This window comes from Lithobates pipiens, unplaced genomic scaffold (assembly GCF_037356315.1).
Source record: "Lithobates pipiens isolate NorthernLeopardFrog02 unplaced genomic scaffold, aLitPip1_a1.2 Scaffold_3, whole genome shotgun sequence".
Taxonomy (NCBI): domain Eukaryota; kingdom Metazoa; phylum Chordata; class Amphibia; order Anura; family Ranidae; genus Lithobates; species Lithobates pipiens.
The window spans coordinates 2,210,027-2,227,081 of NW_027507790.1; the positions used below are offsets into that span (position 1 = coordinate 2,210,027).

General features: G+C 38.1%; 1 protein-coding gene across 3 annotated transcripts; it reads right to left on the reverse strand.

Annotated features, from left to right (window-relative positions):
- Positions 1 to 297: 297 nt before the first annotated feature.
- LOC143940092 (olfactory receptor 10A7-like) lies at positions 298 to 6,356 on the reverse strand. 3 transcript variants are annotated; one of them, XM_077461144.1, is made up of 2 exons: positions 6,176 to 6,356; positions 298 to 1,980 (listed from the first exon to the last, which is right to left on the reverse strand). In XM_077461144.1, exon 2 carries the CDS (start codon positions 1,970 to 1,972, stop codon positions 1,040 to 1,042), a length of 933 nt encoding a protein of 310 aa, XP_077317270.1. In that variant the 5' UTR covers positions 1,973 to 1,980; positions 6,176 to 6,356; the 3' UTR covers positions 298 to 1,039. The 3 variants fall into 3 exon arrangements, with proteins under 3 accessions (XP_077317270.1, XP_077317269.1, XP_077317268.1); XM_077461143.1 differs by having other exon boundaries at positions 298 to 2,423; XM_077461142.1 differs by having other exon boundaries at positions 298 to 2,439.
- Between the last annotated feature and the right edge of the window lie 10,699 nt (positions 6,357 to 17,055).

The window sequence follows — 17,055 nt, forward strand, 5'->3', positions numbered from 1 at the left end:
ATTTCCTGGAGAAAATACATGGGAATGTTGAATATCATCAAAACTGCCCCCATCTAAACTGCCCCATCATATCCCTCTATTATAAATCAGTACATGGTGTGTCTGTGCTCTACCCCAGGCTCTGTAATCTGAGATGTTCCAGCACCCTCCCCCCACTGCCCTTCACTGTGTATAAGAAGCTTTGGTAACCATGGAAACAAAACAGACAACAAAAGCCTGGATGCCCTAAATTTAATGACATTTTCTGAAATGATCACTAAACTTAAACAGCTTTTTCACAAAAACTGTAAAAAGATATCAAACTGAAAAGATATAGCCAGATAGCTGAATATTTTGTGAACATTTTAAAGTTTGTTTGGCGTCTGTAGGTGAAAGTATGAAGGAGCTGAAACTTTTGGTAGCGGAAGAAGATTTTAAGGATTTTAAGCATGCTCTCATTGACTTCAATGTTAAAAAAAGTGTTAAAAAGCTTAATATTTTAAAAAGTTTACATAGTAGAAAAAAAATTGAAGAAGTCATCATCAGCTGAAAGAGCTGAACATTTTAAAAGTTGAATAGCTTTAATAGCTGAAAGTATGCAGAAGTTACGCAGAGCCAAAAAACGTACTGAATAATAAAATTAAAAAGCAGTCCCACTAAATATGCCTGCATAATAAATGTTGGCACAGCCATCTGTAGTCTTTACTGGAAGGACATGTGGAAAGGTAAAAATGCTGGCGAGCAACTGGAAGACAGGAGCATAACATTGTCACCTCTTAATATGAATTTCCCGGTCAATGACCTTCATGGCAGGATCAGAAAGTATTCTTTTAATGAAAGTGGAGAATTTGAGAACTTTTTTTTTTTAATTGCATCAACATTAGATTAAAGAATAAAGAGATCCTAATGAATGTGTAGACTTTTAGTACATTTTTAGTAAGCTGTTTTTTTTCTACATTTACAGACACTTTACAATAATCCACATCATTACTAACAATTTTCTTTTGTTTCTTTTAAAATATATATATATATAAAAAAAAAAGAGGTATACACTGAAAAGTCACTTTAAAGTCTTGTTAAAATGTATCAGTCTTTTCATGGCATTTTTTAAAACGGAATTTCTCAAGCTATATATTAGAGGATTAAGCATGGGAATAACTACAATATAGAGGAGAGCAATAACGTTTGAACCTCCAAATGCTTTGGTTGCTTTCATCTTGAGATATGTCATTGTAGCTGTTCCATAGAATAAAGTTACAGATGTCAGATGGGACCAACATGTTGAAAATGCTTTCTTTCTTCCCACACCTGAGGGCATTCTTAAGATAGCAGTAATGATACATATGTAGGACACCAGAATAAGCAGGAATGGTAGAGGTATAACTAGAGAGCTGTATATTATAATTGCTATCTCATTAGCAAAAGTGTCAGCACAAGCTAGCTTCACCACTGGAAGAATATCACAGAAAAAATGGTCAATGATATTGGAGGAACAGAAAGGCAAGCTAAAAACATAGGAAATCTGGAATAATGACAAAAAAATCCCAGACAGCCATGAGCCTAGTGATAACTCAAAACACTTGGCTTTGGTCATTATGGTCATATAGTGAAGGGGATGACAGATAGCCACATATCGGTCATATGCCATGAATGCAAGCAGAAAGCACTCTGTTGTACCAAGAAAACAGAAAAAGTAAAGTTGGGAAGCACAACCCAGAAAAGATATTGCTTTATTTAGATTTAAAAAGTCTCTGAGCATTCGGGGAACTGTTACCGATATGTAAAAAATTTCTGTAAGAGACAAGCTCCGCAGGAAAAAATACATAGGAGACTGAAGTTGACCATCTACAGTCACTGTCACAATGATCATAGTATTGCTCATCAAGGTTAAAAAATAAATTATTAGTAATATACCAAAAAGCAATGGTTGACGATATGGTGACAGCCCTAGAAGTATGAATTCAGTCGGCTGTGTTTCATTTCTATTACCCATAACAAAAACTGTGCAGAAAAAGTAAATGTGTGAAAACAAATATTAATTTCTGTTAGGATGTATTATTAAAGTTAAACTCCAAGCAGATTTAAAAAGTAACTTTTTGTTCCAGTAATTGATTCATAAAAAATGAACTATTATTTATACACAGCTGCTCTCTTCCTATTAGCATCTTGTAGTCCAATAACCCAGACTTTGGGAATAGCAGGACAATGTAATGAAATAATGGGGCTCTACTCTATTACAATTTTCTGCCCATTTATTAGGGCCATTATAAAAAGAAAAACTGACAGAAGGACAATACAGAGTAAATATTTCATCAGTGTGCCATTTCTCCTTTACTTTCTAGTCACAAGCTAGGTACTCCTTAACTAGGCGGTATAGCAAAGATGCCTACTTTGTAGTAAAGTATCAGATAGTGCAGAATGACTGTGATATCCAAAAGGGGTACCTGGATCAACAGCAAACTTAAAAGTATTGAAATTAATATGGCATCCAAGGCATGTTATATATCATACTGTATATGTGTATTTCAACATTGTATTTAGCTTATTGCATGACATTTGGCTTTAATGTTAAAGGCAAAAAAAACTTAATTAAACTACATAGTAACAATATCAGTGTGCTTTACTACCAAAATAGATGCAATGCATTTAGAAAAAAATAATAAAACAAGCAGTCCTCCTTTATATAGCATGACATGCATAAACCTTGCACAGTGTGCACATCAATTCTGCCTCTATAGCAGACAGAAAGATTAGGTGTAATAAAGTCTGTGCCACCGTGGTTTTTAATCAATACAGACCATTTTACCTTTGATCACGTTCCACAATCATCATTCATAAAATGATATCTGTCTTTTATGAATATGGGAGAACCACAGCTGATGTAAATGCTTTGCTTGCCCATTCAGATTAGGCATTGCAAAGGAAGGGGTCTGGAGATACATATACTTATTTCCAGGTCATATTGAATCTACTGTGTCCCAGCTGTTTTGTAGCAAATGCAATCTATCATGGGACAAACACAGGGAAATGCATAGCTGACATTATTAAATGCTAGTGGCCCCATGTCTGGTTTAAGGTGGATCTGCCATTCAAATCGAGGATCTACTTTCTTGACATATCACCTTTGCTCAAAAACAATTAGCTTAAAAATACTTTAAAATATAAAATGTTACAAATTTTTTTTATATATATATATTTACTTTGGTCTTGGCTTCTGACATTTTCGGGAAGTGAAGTAATGTGAGTGTCTCACTGTTGTCTCCTGTACACACAAACGCCAACGCAAATAAACTCCTGCAATGGGTTGGGGCACATTTCTGTGGGATTTTTGAGTTCTTCAGTATCCCAGGAGGCAAAAAGGGGGCATGAATAAATATTTTTGTATTTATTTTGTTTAATTGTTATTTTAAATTTTTTTTTGGAAGATAATTTTGTTTGAGCAGGGAAGGTGGTGTTTGGGCTGCCTGGCAGGAAAGCCTACCTTACAGGGTTTTTTTGGTCCAGTGACTAATACGTTGAATGTAGAGGGTCAGCATAAAAGCCAGGACACTAGCTTTTACAGAAGGAGAAATCATCAATGTAAAGCTCCATACACACTATTGGTTTTTGTGCTGAGTTTTTCCTTCAGGTTTACCAAAACCATGTAGTGCAAGGGCCTGCCTGGTTGCATACAAATTGAAACTCCTAAGGTTTGACCTCATATTATATGGTTTTGGTAAATCTGAAGGAAAAACTCAGCAGACAAACTGATAGTGTGTATGGGGCTTAAAACTCCATGTTAATTTTACAATTTCATATCTTTTATCTAGGCTGAAAAGGGCACATTTTGGTCAGCTTCAGTTTATGAGTTCCCACAGTTTTGGTTCAGATGAAGACAACCTAGAACCCTTACCAATGTTCCCTTACAGGAAAAATAAATTCTTCATAATTCCGCAAGTTATATCCATATTACACTTTAGTCATAACATCTGCAGATACTCTAATGCCACGTACATAGGACCAAACTTTCTGGCAGACTAGGTCCGACGGCATTCCTGACGGACTTTCGGCGGAGTTTTGATGGACCTTCTGGATGAACGGACTTGCCCACACACGAACGGATGAAAGGCCGTTCATTTTAAACGTGATGACGTACGACAGGACTAAAAAACGAAGTTCAATAGCCAGTAGCCAATAGCTTCTCTTGCATCGTATTTGGTCCAAATAAATGAGTGCTCACATGAGTCTCCGAAATACAAATTTTCGTGCCCAAACCACTCTCACCAACAGCTCAAAAAATCAATAATCAATTAATCAGTGATAAAAAATGCTAGTGATAATAGCAAAAATATCCCTGTTATACCACTCATAAAATGTGTACCGTTTGTGTGGTCCTTGGCTCCACCCAACACGTTTCTCCGTATAAGGCTTCCACTGGGAAAGGAGACCAGGCCAGACCTTACCACTAATGCTATTTATATCTAAAAAGGCAGGAAGAGGACACCGGAAGCCATTTCGCAACAACTTCCTCTAAGGTGTCAGCGTGGAGAAACTTCCACACAACTGTTACCTTTTGTCCCATTAAGCAGCCCACACATCCAGCTGATGATGGACTACTATTCAACTAGTATCAGCATATTTAAAACCTCAATTATTTAGTTCGAATTGACATTTGCAATCTTACTCAATCCAACTTTATATATCAATTTAAAACAAAATAATTTTTCTCCCTTATATCGATACCACCGCTAACACTTGAAATGAATATAATAATGATCACAATATAATTAAAGATATATGAATTTATAATATTAATAATATACAAATTAATGAAAAAAACATATAAAAATTATGTAAGGTCAGCTGTCTTCATCAGTCCAATTTCTGAACTATTATCCAGAATGTTGCTCTCGCGTGCCCCCTGGGGCTCCCGCAAACATCCGTGAGCACTGCGTCCAGAAGACCCGGCGCATCATGGATCGCGGTAAATGCCCGCTTGTAGCGGCCGTTTACCACGTGATTGCTCCGTCAAATGAGGGAGCGATCACTTGTAAACAAACTGGCATCATGTCATGATGCTGGTTCCTCCCTCCCCTCTTTGTACTGATCTGTAGAGTGAGAGAGGAGAGGGGGAGAGATCATTTTTAGCAGCACTGTGGGCTGGATCTGTAGTGCCCACAGTGCAGCTCTGTGCCCATACTGTGCAATACTCTGCAATAATGTGCAATACTCTGCAATATTCTGCCAATACTCTGCAATACTCTGCCAATACTTTGCAATACTCGCCAATACTCTACCAATACTCGCCAATATGCTGCAATAAATTTTAACAAAAACAAAGATTTTTTTTTTTTTTACCAAATTTTCAGTCATTTTTGATTTGTAGCACTAAAAATAAAAAACCCAGCGATGATTAAATACCACCAAAAGAAAGCTCTATTTGTATGAAAAAAAGGATAAAAACTTCATATGGGTAAAGTGTTGCATGAGTAATTGTCATTCAAAATGTGAGAGCACCGAAAGCTGAAAATTGGTCTGGTTAGGAAGGGGGTATAACTGCCCAGTTGTCAAGTGGTTATTAATTTCTGAAAAATTGTTTTATGTATATATTTTTCTAATTTTACTTCACCAACGTAGACTATTGTGTTCTGATCCATCACATATAATTCAGATTTTAAAAAAATGAACTAAAGGCTGTAATGTAACAAAATAGGTAAAAAGCCAAGGGGGGTTGAATACTTTTGCAAGACACTGTATATTTCATTATCAATGTTTTCAGAGATAGCAGTGGTAATTTGGACCCCCCTACATGTTTCCTACATGTGCCCTGTTGTCAGCAGCTTATTTTTACTGCATGCACTTAGGTATACAGTATATTCATTTTTTGCAATAAATGAATATACAAAAATAATCTGTTAACTACAAAAAATAATAACTAGATTGAGATGACTTAACAAAATAAAATTCCCTTCAAACGGGTTAACAGGTATATATTGTAGCCAAAAACCTAAACCTTTACACACTAAACAAGATCTAAGTAAAAAAAAAAAAAAAAAAAAGAATACACAAAACCATTGTGTATCTTATACCTTCTGTGTATTGAAATCAGAAAATGTTCAATGTACAAGGACAGCCTTTAACAAAAATGGACAATAATCAGGATTTACATATAAAACACTGTTTCAAAGAAAATATAATTTTCAAAGTAAGTTTTCACCTAAAATGTGAGAGTGGAGGTTTCAGTATATAAACATTAAAAAAATGAAATTTTTCATTCATGACAACATTGTTGAGAGATGCCGTTTCCTACAAAATTACTCACTTGAAGATAACGTTAAACAAATTATGGCATCCTTCTTCATAGTTTCTCTTTAAAAATAGTATATCTCTTGCCAGGAGAATCCAGTTTATTTAATGCAAGGATACCAAGGAGATTTGCACTCAAAGCTCAAAGGAAATTCAGCTGTAGCACAGGGAATTCAAAGCAGTTTTGTTAGTTAAATTAAAACTGAGCAACAGTTTTATTGTTTTACTAAACTAATGGCTGTTTAGTAAAATCTTGTAGTGTTCAGAATTTAGTACTGTACAAGTTTTGACAGATATTACAACAGTTTTTGGAAACATTACTAGTTTAAAGTGACACACTGTACATTACAAAACTTTTTTGAACATTTGAACAATGGTACTATATTTGCCCTATTTGCATCAATCAGCTTGTACCATTCCAGCCAGGAATATTTCCCTAAAATTAGAAATAGCAGTAACACTATAGCAGAGCTAATCTCCCTGGTTCCGGTGACTTACTTAAATAAAAAAAAATTCTAGTGCTGAACCCATATTTCGTGTCCTCTGTGTTCTGCATTAAGAATATTTGGTCCCATTTAGCATCATACAGTAAGGAGTGCAGTTTATTCAAGTTAGCCTTTTGAAATGTGGTGTTCTTGTTAAACCAACATGCTTTTCTTTCCTGTAACTTACAGCAAATGTAATTGCACTATGATCACTGTTACCCAAGTTGTCTCTAATGTGCACTTCACTGATGAGCTACATGATGTTTGAACTTAATAGATCCAACAGAGCATGTTTTCACATCAGGGTTTCCACCGTCTTCTTTTTTAAATTGTTTTTTTGCTTTTTTGGAATTTTTTTTGCTTTTTTAAATTGTTCTGCAATAGGTTTGAGAACTGTTAGGTCTTTGTTGAGGGTGCAGTTCCATTTGTCCAATTAATATCCAGATATTCAAAGTCTCCCATAACAATAACTATGCCATGTTTTCCATCCATTTAAATCTGTGAAAATGGCTGGATCTCTTCTTCTTCATTTATGTTAGGGACCCATACCATACTCCAATGATTAATTTATTATTTAATACATGCATATGAAGCTCCAACCATAATGACTCTGCGCCATCACAACTCGCATTAGTGATATCATCTCTCATGTGCACTTTCTTATTGTTCTTGACATACACCTTTACCTCTTCCACCAACCCATTCCCCTCAAAACAGAGTGCACCTCTGAATATTAGCAGCCCATTCATGTGAGTTGTCCAACAAGGTTTCTAACACTCTCACAAAGTAAAAATCCTCTTTAAGTAACATAAGTTCTAATTCCCTGATTTAGGCTTTGAATTGAGCATGAGAATGAGCACCACCCGGTTCAGAAAAAAGGTGAGAAACAGTTCTTTGTGAGGACCCCGATCTCTGAAACTCTCTTGGCCAATGTGTTGGTCAGAAAGAAAGAGGTCTTAACTGAGATACTTAATGGAAGTCGAGTCAGATCCCATTTGGCATTTGTTGGTAGAAGTATTGACCTATAGGTCCATCTAAAATAGTTCCTCCACTTACCAGAGTATCAATATTGTATACAATGGTACAAGGTATGTCCTGGGGTGGCCAGGCTGCCTAGTCTCTCTGTGTAAGCTGCTTCCTGTTTTCTTCTCTCTAAAGCCGCGTACACACGGGCGGACTGTATGGCCTACTTAGTCTGTCATACAATCCGACGGACAGTCCGTCATACTTTCGAATGAACGGACTTGACCACACACGGATGCACAAACAGTCCGTCGAAAGCTTGCGCGATGACGTGTACAGCACGTACGACGGGACTAGAAATAGAAAGTCCAATACACAGCAATGCACCCTTCCGCCGTGTAAATCCTTTCTGAGCATGCGCCATTCTTAGTCCGTCGAACTAGCCTACTCACGTCCGCTGAAACCAAAGTATGACGGACAGAATTTCGAAAAATCCGAAATACTTAGTACGCCAGACTGCACACTGAAAAAGTCAGCTGAAGCCCACACACGAGCGGACTGTCCGCTGAAATGTGTTTCGACGGACTAAGTAGGCCATACAGTCCGCCCGTGTGTACGCGGCATAAGTGTTTGGAGTCTGCTTTTGGCTCCCCATTCAAGGCTGCCCTGTCTCCATAGACTGCTTCCTCACACAGAGCTTAATAGCTCAAAGGACTACCTTGTATGGACGCAGATCTCCTCGTTCAAAAATTTTTATTTTATGTTAAGATAAATTACATGTACAGAATATAAGACAAATTATGTGATACCAGAAATAAAAAGTAGACATATTGAAGTATGGATGATACAAAGCAAAGAAGAATTTCAAGATATTCTCGTGGGAATGACAATAAATGGCCTTATATATTTTAGAATTTGAAAATATTCTTATAGCTGAGTTTTAAACATTTTAATCCCAAGAAAATATAAATATGTCTAAAAGAAAATATATGATTTTAACATCATAACATAAAATAAAAATTTTTGAACGAGGAGATCTGCGTCCATACAAGGTAGTCCTTTGAGCTATTAAGCTCTGTGTGAGGAAGCAGTCTATGGAGACAGGGCAGAAAAAAAGTATGTTTATAGTAAGTATTATATAGTAAGGGAAGAACATAAAAGGTATATAGGAGGGGAAGGGGAGGGAATAATTCTCCGGAGGAGGTTTTATATATCATCTAATGTTGTAATTCTATAAAAAATCTTAATCACGATAACAATAAAACTCGGTTGTCAATATTATCTGACGTATAATATTTAATCCAGGGTTTCCATATGATATCAAACTTTGTCATCTGGTTTTTATCTATAGCGTCCATTTTAGCATGGATGAAAGATTGATTCATTCTACGTTTGGTTTCTGCAATATTCACCACATCTGTTTTCCACGCATTTGCTATCGTCTGCTTTGCGGCTATCAGGAGTGTAAGAACTAATTTGAATTGTTTCTGATTCAGAAAGGCTGGTTTTAAATTAAAGAGAGCTATAATTGGGTCTGGAAAAATTGGACGATCAAAACATTTTGTAATTATCAGAAAGATCTTTTTCCAAAATGATCGTACAATTGAGCAATGCCACCAGGTATGTATATAGGTACCTTTTTCTGGACAGCCATTAAAGCAGAGGCCAGTGTTGTCTGTTGAGAATTTGGCGATTCTCGCAGGAACCAAATACCAGCATGTGAGAACTTTATATAATGATTCAGACGCCAATATATTTATAGAGGAAGATTTTGTGAAAGACCATATGTTGGACCAAGACCTAGAATCGATCGTACAATCCAAATCTTTTTCCCACTTGGCCACATAGTTAGGTATAACAGTATTAGCATTAGATATCAATTGTGTATACAATGATGTAATACGACCTTTAGCATGTGGTTGCAGATCTCATGCTATATATACTACAACCTGCGCCACTATCCATTGTATTTCTTTTGCTCTCTGTGGGAGCTGGCCCCTATAAATATGCACACCAATCGGTGATGTCTCCGAAAATACGCCATGTATAACGGCGTGTGCCATCACCAACCCGGCTGTTTGTCATTGTGCATGCGCTGGACAATTCCATGCATGCTAATCCTATAGGATGTGGCTAGAAGAGGCAAGTCACGGAGCTCAGGAGCCACACTGAGGGTGGAGAGCCCTCTAGTGAAGCCTCCCAGAGCTGCGGGTGATGAAGCCCCAGGCTGCGAATAAACTATGGGGAGGTACATCCTCGGCGCTTTCAGCCGCATACCTAACCCAAGAGTTATGACTGGTAGGGACTCTGGAGCGGAGGCCCCCGCGGCCTTGGGCTGCTCACAGAAAAACAAAGCAAGAAACACATTATCATACAAAGATTGAAACATTATCGTACAATTGCTTCAATGGTATCCATCAATATATTCAAAATAATTTTTCAAACTGGTTGATCAGCAGAAGGAAAAAGACAAGGGGGGTCATGGGCTAGAGTGGGAGCAGCAATGAAAGAAATAAACGTTAGAATAGATTCATAAAGGTCACCAAGAAGAAGATTATCTACCAATAGATATGTGTGGCATTATGTATATTATGGGATTGAAGTTATAATTTATTAAAAGGGTTTGTAGGAGAGAACTTCACTGAAGCCTTGGTAGCTTTTCAGCCATTCTGTCCATAGAGTTTCTCTTTGCAAAATGATTTTATCCCAGGGGCCGCACCTTGGATTTTGAGGAATGACTTCTAATACAATAAATGTTGCTGCCTTGGCATTGAATCTATGGTATAAATCGAGGTGGTGGCTCACTGGGGTAATCATTTTTCCATTACCTGAATAATAAATATAATTTCCAATCCGCTGCCTAAATTTTCGTGTGGTTTTACCAACATAAAACGATCCACAGCTACAAACTAAATGTTGCTCCATTGGGTAGGTAGAAGCGTGTACCTTCATTTACCCATGGACACATGTTACATGTACCACATTTCTAAATGCCCTATTGGCGATGATTCTTGTGTAAAGTAGGGTTGTAATGACTGTGGGTTAATTGGTCACGGAGGGATATTCCATTGGAAAACAATTTCAGGGCTACATTTAACATGCTTTGAAATGATGCAGTCATCAGTAAGGAGATGTCAGTGTTTATGTAGGAGATAGCGTAACTAATGCCTCGTACACACGATCGGAATTATGGTCAGAAAAAGGTCTGATGGTTTTCCCGACGGAATTCCGCTCAAGCTGTCTTGCATACACACGGTCACACCAAATTCCGACCGCCAAGAACGCGGTGACGTGCAACACGTACGACAGGACTAGAAAAAGGAAGTTCAATACCTAGCAGCCAATAGCTTCCATCTCGTAGTTAAACCTGAGCATGCGTGAGTTTTTGCATGTCGGAATTGCATACACACGATCGGAATTTCCGATAGAAAGTTTTTCCATCGGAAAATTGAGTACATGCTATCAAATTTTTGCTGGTGGGAATTCGGCCAGCTAAATTCCGATGGAGCCTACACATTTTCCGATGAAAAGTTCTCATCGGTCTTTTGCTGGCCAAAATTCCGATCGTGTGTACATGGCATAAGAGTGTTGAGACGAGAATTTTGTTATAAACTTTTTACCATGGAGGTCTGATTACTAGAGGTGGGTTGTGAAGTATAGTAAACTAGTGTGTTTCTATACTGGGATGGAGCTTTATTGTAGGCCTTTTTTAAAGGGACTTACTATAGCCACGTTGTAGTAGTCTGTCACCAAGTTGGGCTGCCTTTTTGTGCAATTTCTTCTCAGACGAAGGTACTGAGTGTATGATCTACTATGTTTCAAATGAGTTGGGTGAGTGCTAGTGGCATGCAGGATGGTGTTCCCTGTGGTCTCCTTACAGTAAAGATCTGTAGCCAAACAATATTTGGAGTCAATGTATATTTGGAGATCCAGAAATATTACCTGAGTCTGATGGAATGGACAATACAATAGACTAGAATAGATTATAATAGAAAGAATATAATAATTTTCCAAAAGTCAAAAATAATCAAATCGAATTTGAATAGAATAGAAAAGAATAGAGTAAAATAGAATAAATAATAACACAATAGTGTTATAGCTGAATAGAATAGAATGCATATAACCATCTTCCTGTTCTAATCTATTCTTTTCACATTTGAATTGATTCTATTTGAATTTTGGGAAAGGGCTATATTCTTTCTATTCTACTCCATTCTATTGATTTTTTAATTATATTCTTTTGTATTTGTTTATTCTATTCTATTCTATTTTCTATTCTTTTATATTCTATTATATTATTTTCTATTCAAATTTATTCTATTTGAAATTCAAATTTAAGAAAATGGTTATATTCTTTCTATTCTGTTTTTTTTCTATATTATTCTGTTATTTTCTGTTCAATTCTAATCTATTCTTTTCTAACCTTTTCAAATTCAAATTGATTCTATTTGAATTTTGGGAAGTGGTCATATTCTTTCTATTCAAATCTATTCTAGTCTACTTTTCAATGATATTCAGTTTTTTTTTCTATTCTATTCTTTTCAATTCTATTCTCTTCTTATGTATTCACAATCAAATTGTATTCTATTTGAATTTCAGAAGATGGTTATATCCCTTCTATGTTATTCTATTCTATTTGTTTCTATTATATTCTAGTATATTCTGTTCTTTTATTTGATATTCTATGTTGTTCTGTTTTACTCTATTATATTCAATTTTTTTTACTTTCTGTTATATTCCTTTCTAGACATGTGCAGAGTAAAATATTTCGTTTCGGAATTTCGTTTTCGTCCGAAAACTTAATTTATTTAGTTTCTCCCGAAATTCGTTTTTATTTATTTAGTTTTTCGTTCAAAAATTGCATTCGTCCGAAAATCCACATGAATTACGGTCGAATGTGTCTTTGAAGGCTTATGGTGTCTGTCGAATGTATAAAGAAGATTCGACGGAGCTAGTATATAGCATACTTTAGAACCCTATTAAAGTCTATGGGACTCCAACGTTCAAAATCTAAAGTGCTAATTTTAAAGGCTAATTTGCAAGTTACTGTCCTAAAAAGTGTTTGGGGACCCGGGTCCTGCCCCAGGGGACATGTATCAATGCAAAAAAAAGTTTTAAAAACGGCCGTTTTTTCAGGAGCAGTGATTTTAATAATGATTAAAGTGAAACAATAAAAGTGTAATATCCCTTTAAATTTCGTAGGGGGGGGGGGGTTTGTCTATAGTATGCCTGTGAAGGGGCTCATGTTTCTGGTGCTTAGAACTGTCCCTGCACAAAGTGTCATTTATGCAGGAAAAAAAGTCCTTTAAAATCACTCGCAGCTATTATGAATTGTCGGCTCCCGTAATACAGAGAACACTCATTGAAAGTCATTGATAAAAAAATAAATAAATACATTTTAAAAAAAGCGTGGGGGTCCCCCAAATTCAATTACCAGGCCCTTCAGGTCTGGTATGGATATTAAGGGGAGCCCTGCCTCAAATTTAAGAAAAAATTTGACGTGGGGTTCCCCCTAAATATCCATAACCAGACCCTTCAGGTCTGGTATGGATATTAAGGGGAACCACGCGTCAAATTTAAAAAAAAATTGACGTGGGGTTTCCCCTAAAAATCCATACCAGACCCTTTATCCGAGCACGCAACCTGGCAGGCCGCAGGAAAAAAGGGGGGGACGAGAGCGGCCCCCCCTCCCTCCTAAACCGTACCAGGCCACATGCCCTCAACATTGGGAGGATGCTTTGGGGGTCTGTGACCCCTCAAAGCACCTTGTCCCCATGTTGATGAGGACAAGGGCCTCATCCCCACAACCGTGGCCGGTGGTTGTGGAGGTCTGCGGGCGGGGGGCTTATCAGAATCTGGAAGCCCCCTTTAACAAGGGGACCCCCAGATCCCCCCCCCCCCTGTTTGAAATGGTAAGGGGGTACAAAAGATTTCACAAAGAAAGTGTAAAAAATGGTTAAATAAAACAAACACACTTTTGAAAAATTCCTTTATTAAAAATAAAAAAATAAAAAAAAGATTCCAGCGGCGGTAATCCACTCTTGCTATCCAGCGACGGACGGTCATCTCTCCAGCGATGTCTCATCTCATCCAGCGCAGCGAATACATCCTTCTTCTGTCTCCGTGGAGGAGACACTGCAAGGATTCTGGCGGCCTGACGTTTCTTATATATGGTGGGCGGGGCCACCCGTCACCTGACCACGCCCCCCCTCTGACGCAAGGGGAAACCCAGGGTTCCCCGTGACGTATGGGTGACCCCGCCCCCCTCTGATGTAACGGAAACCTGCCTGTGTTACATCAGAGGGGTGCGGGGTCACCCATACGTCACAGGGAACCCCGGAACTGTTTGTGGCTGTAATGTATTGTCCAATCCTGGCACTATACATACAAATTCTTGAAAAAAACAGAATGAGTTCCTTTCGGGTCTGGTATGGATATTAAGTGGGACCAAAATAAATAAATGTGTGGGGTCCCCCCAGAATCCATACCACACCCTTATCCGAGCACACAACCTGGCAGGCCACAGGAAAAGGGGGGATGAGAGAGAGCACCCCTGAACCATAACAGGCCACATGCCCTCAACATGGGGAGGGTGCTTTGGGGTCCTCATCCCCACAACCCTTGCCTGGTGAATGTGGGGGACTGCGGTAGGGGGGCTTATCGGAATATGGAAGCCCCCTTTAACAAGGGGCCCCCAGATCCCGCCCCCCCCATGTAAATGGGTATTGGGTACATTGTACCCCTACTCATTCACAAAAAAAGTGTCAAAAATGTAAAAATGACAGGGGACAGTTTTTGACATTTCCTTTATTTAAAAAAAAAAAAAAACCCTGAAATGTCCATCCATCTTCAATCACAGTGCCAACGGACCGGAAAAAAAAAGGGAAAAACTCTGCCTCGATGGGAGGGGTGTCCTGGTCCTAACGCTCTATCCCAAAGCCGTGAGCAGTTTTAAATGACATTTTTTCTTTTAGAAATTGAATTTTGCTGTGGTACTGTTATGGACATGGGAAATATGCACTAGTTTATAGGCAGACTAAAGAGAGCCTCAGGCACAATATTTAAAGGAATATTTCATCTTTATTTTTTTACTTTAAGCATTATTAAAATCACTGCTCCTGCTGCGAGTCGAACCAGGAGGTGTTTGGCTCATCTCTACCCAGCATCGAGCGGGTATTCATTTGTTGATAAGCTATAACCACCATATACCTATCCATATCCTGTTAGGAATTTTCCAATATACTACTACCGCATAACTACCTGTATTTGTCTAGATGAATATACAAGTGGCTATAGCAGACACATCTATTACTTTTTGTTTTTGGCTCTCTGTTTTAAGTTGAAATAACTCTCATCCCCCATTTGTATTGTTTACATTTTCTATCTTACATTAACTTATCTTATATATTATTATATTATATTATTATTATTATTATTATTATTATATTATCTTAGTTGGGGATCCTCCCCCTATAGCCCAGGGAGGAAACCGTTGGTTAGATTTATTTTGAAAATAGCCTAGTAAGTATCATCTTAATTTAAATATCTTTCAAATATCTCCAAAAAATGCCCTCCATGATTTTCTAATGACCTGGTCTCATTTTAGATTGCAACAGTTATATCATGTGAATATGTACCCCCATATCTGCCTCCTTTGGCCTGTGGGGTTTACCGGTGGATGTACATTGGCCGCTGTCCCTGCCTGTTCACCAACAGACAAAGCTGCATATTATATCCTCTTATAATTAATTATGTTTAGATGTAATAATTTAATCACTTTATTCTTATGCATTGTTCTATATACTTTGTTGATGCAATTCAATAAACTGACATGTACACTCCTTCTTTTAATAGATTATTATATGTTCCAGAAGAAGTGCTTATTTTGGTGCAAAACTAGTAGAGCACAAAACCCAGGCTTCAACTGCTTGGACCCCGCTGGTATCACTGAGTATACAACATACCAAGTCCTATATGCTATACTGTTACTCTGGATCTTAATCTAGAGACCCTTTTGGATTCTGGATTATGTATTGACCATAGGTCACATTTTAAAGAAGTTGCACATTTTTGTAAATATTTTATTATATCTTTTCATGTGACAACACTAAAGAAATTAAATGTTGCTGCAATGTAAAGTAGTGAGTGTACAGCTTGTATAACAGTGTACATTTTCTGTCCCCTCAAAATAACTCAACACACAGCCATTAATGTCTAAACCGCTGTCAACAAAAGTGAGTACACCCCTAAGTGAAAATGTCCAAATTGGGCACAATTAGCCATTTTCCCTCCCTGATGTCATGTGACTCCTTAGTGTTACAAGGTCTTAGGTGTGAATGGGGAGCAGGTGTGTAAAATTTGGTGTTATCACTCTCACTCTCTTATACTGGTCACTGGAAGTTCAACATGGCACCTCATGGCAAAGAACTCCCTGAGGATCTGAAAAAAAGAATTGTTGCTCTACATAAAGATGGCCTAGACTAAAAGAAGGTTGCCAAGACCCTGAAACTGAGCTGCAGCACAGTGGCCAAGACCGTACAGTGGTTTAACAGGACAGGTTTTACTCAGAACAGGCCCCGCCATGGTTGACCAATGAAGTTCAGTGCACATGCTCAGCGCCATATCCAGAGGTTGTCTTTGGGAAATAGATGTATGAGTGCTGTCAGTATTGCTGAAGAGATTGAAGGGGTGGGGGGGGGGGGGGCAGCCTGTCAGTGCTCAGACCATATGCAGCACACTGCATCTAATTGGTCTGCATTGCTGTCGTCCCAGAAGAAAGCCTCTTCTAAAATGATGCACAAGAAAGCCTGCAAACAGTTTGCTGAAGACAAGCAGACTAAGGACATGGATTGCTGGAACCATGTTCTGTGATCTGATGAGACCAAGATAAAGTTATATGGTTCAGATGGTGTCAAGCATGTCTGGAAAAAAACAGGTGAGGAGTACAAAGACAAGTGTGTCTTGTCTACAGTAAAGCATGGTGGTGGGTGTGTCATGTCTGGGGCTGCATGAGTGCTGCTGGCACTGGGGAGCTACAGTTCATTGAGGGAACCATAAATGCCAACATGAACTGTGACATACTGAAGCAGAACATGATCCCCCTCCCTTCAAAGAATCGGCTCTAGGGTAATATTTCAACATGATAAGGACCCCAAACACACCTCCAAGATGAACACCACCTTGCTAAAGAAGCTGAGGGTAAAGGTGATGGACTGGCCAAGCATTTCTCCAGACCTAAATCTTATTGAGGATCTGTGGGGCATCCTCAAATGGAAGGTGGTAGAGCGCAAGGTTTCTAACATCCACCAGCTCTGTGATATCATCATGGAGGTGTGGAAGAGGA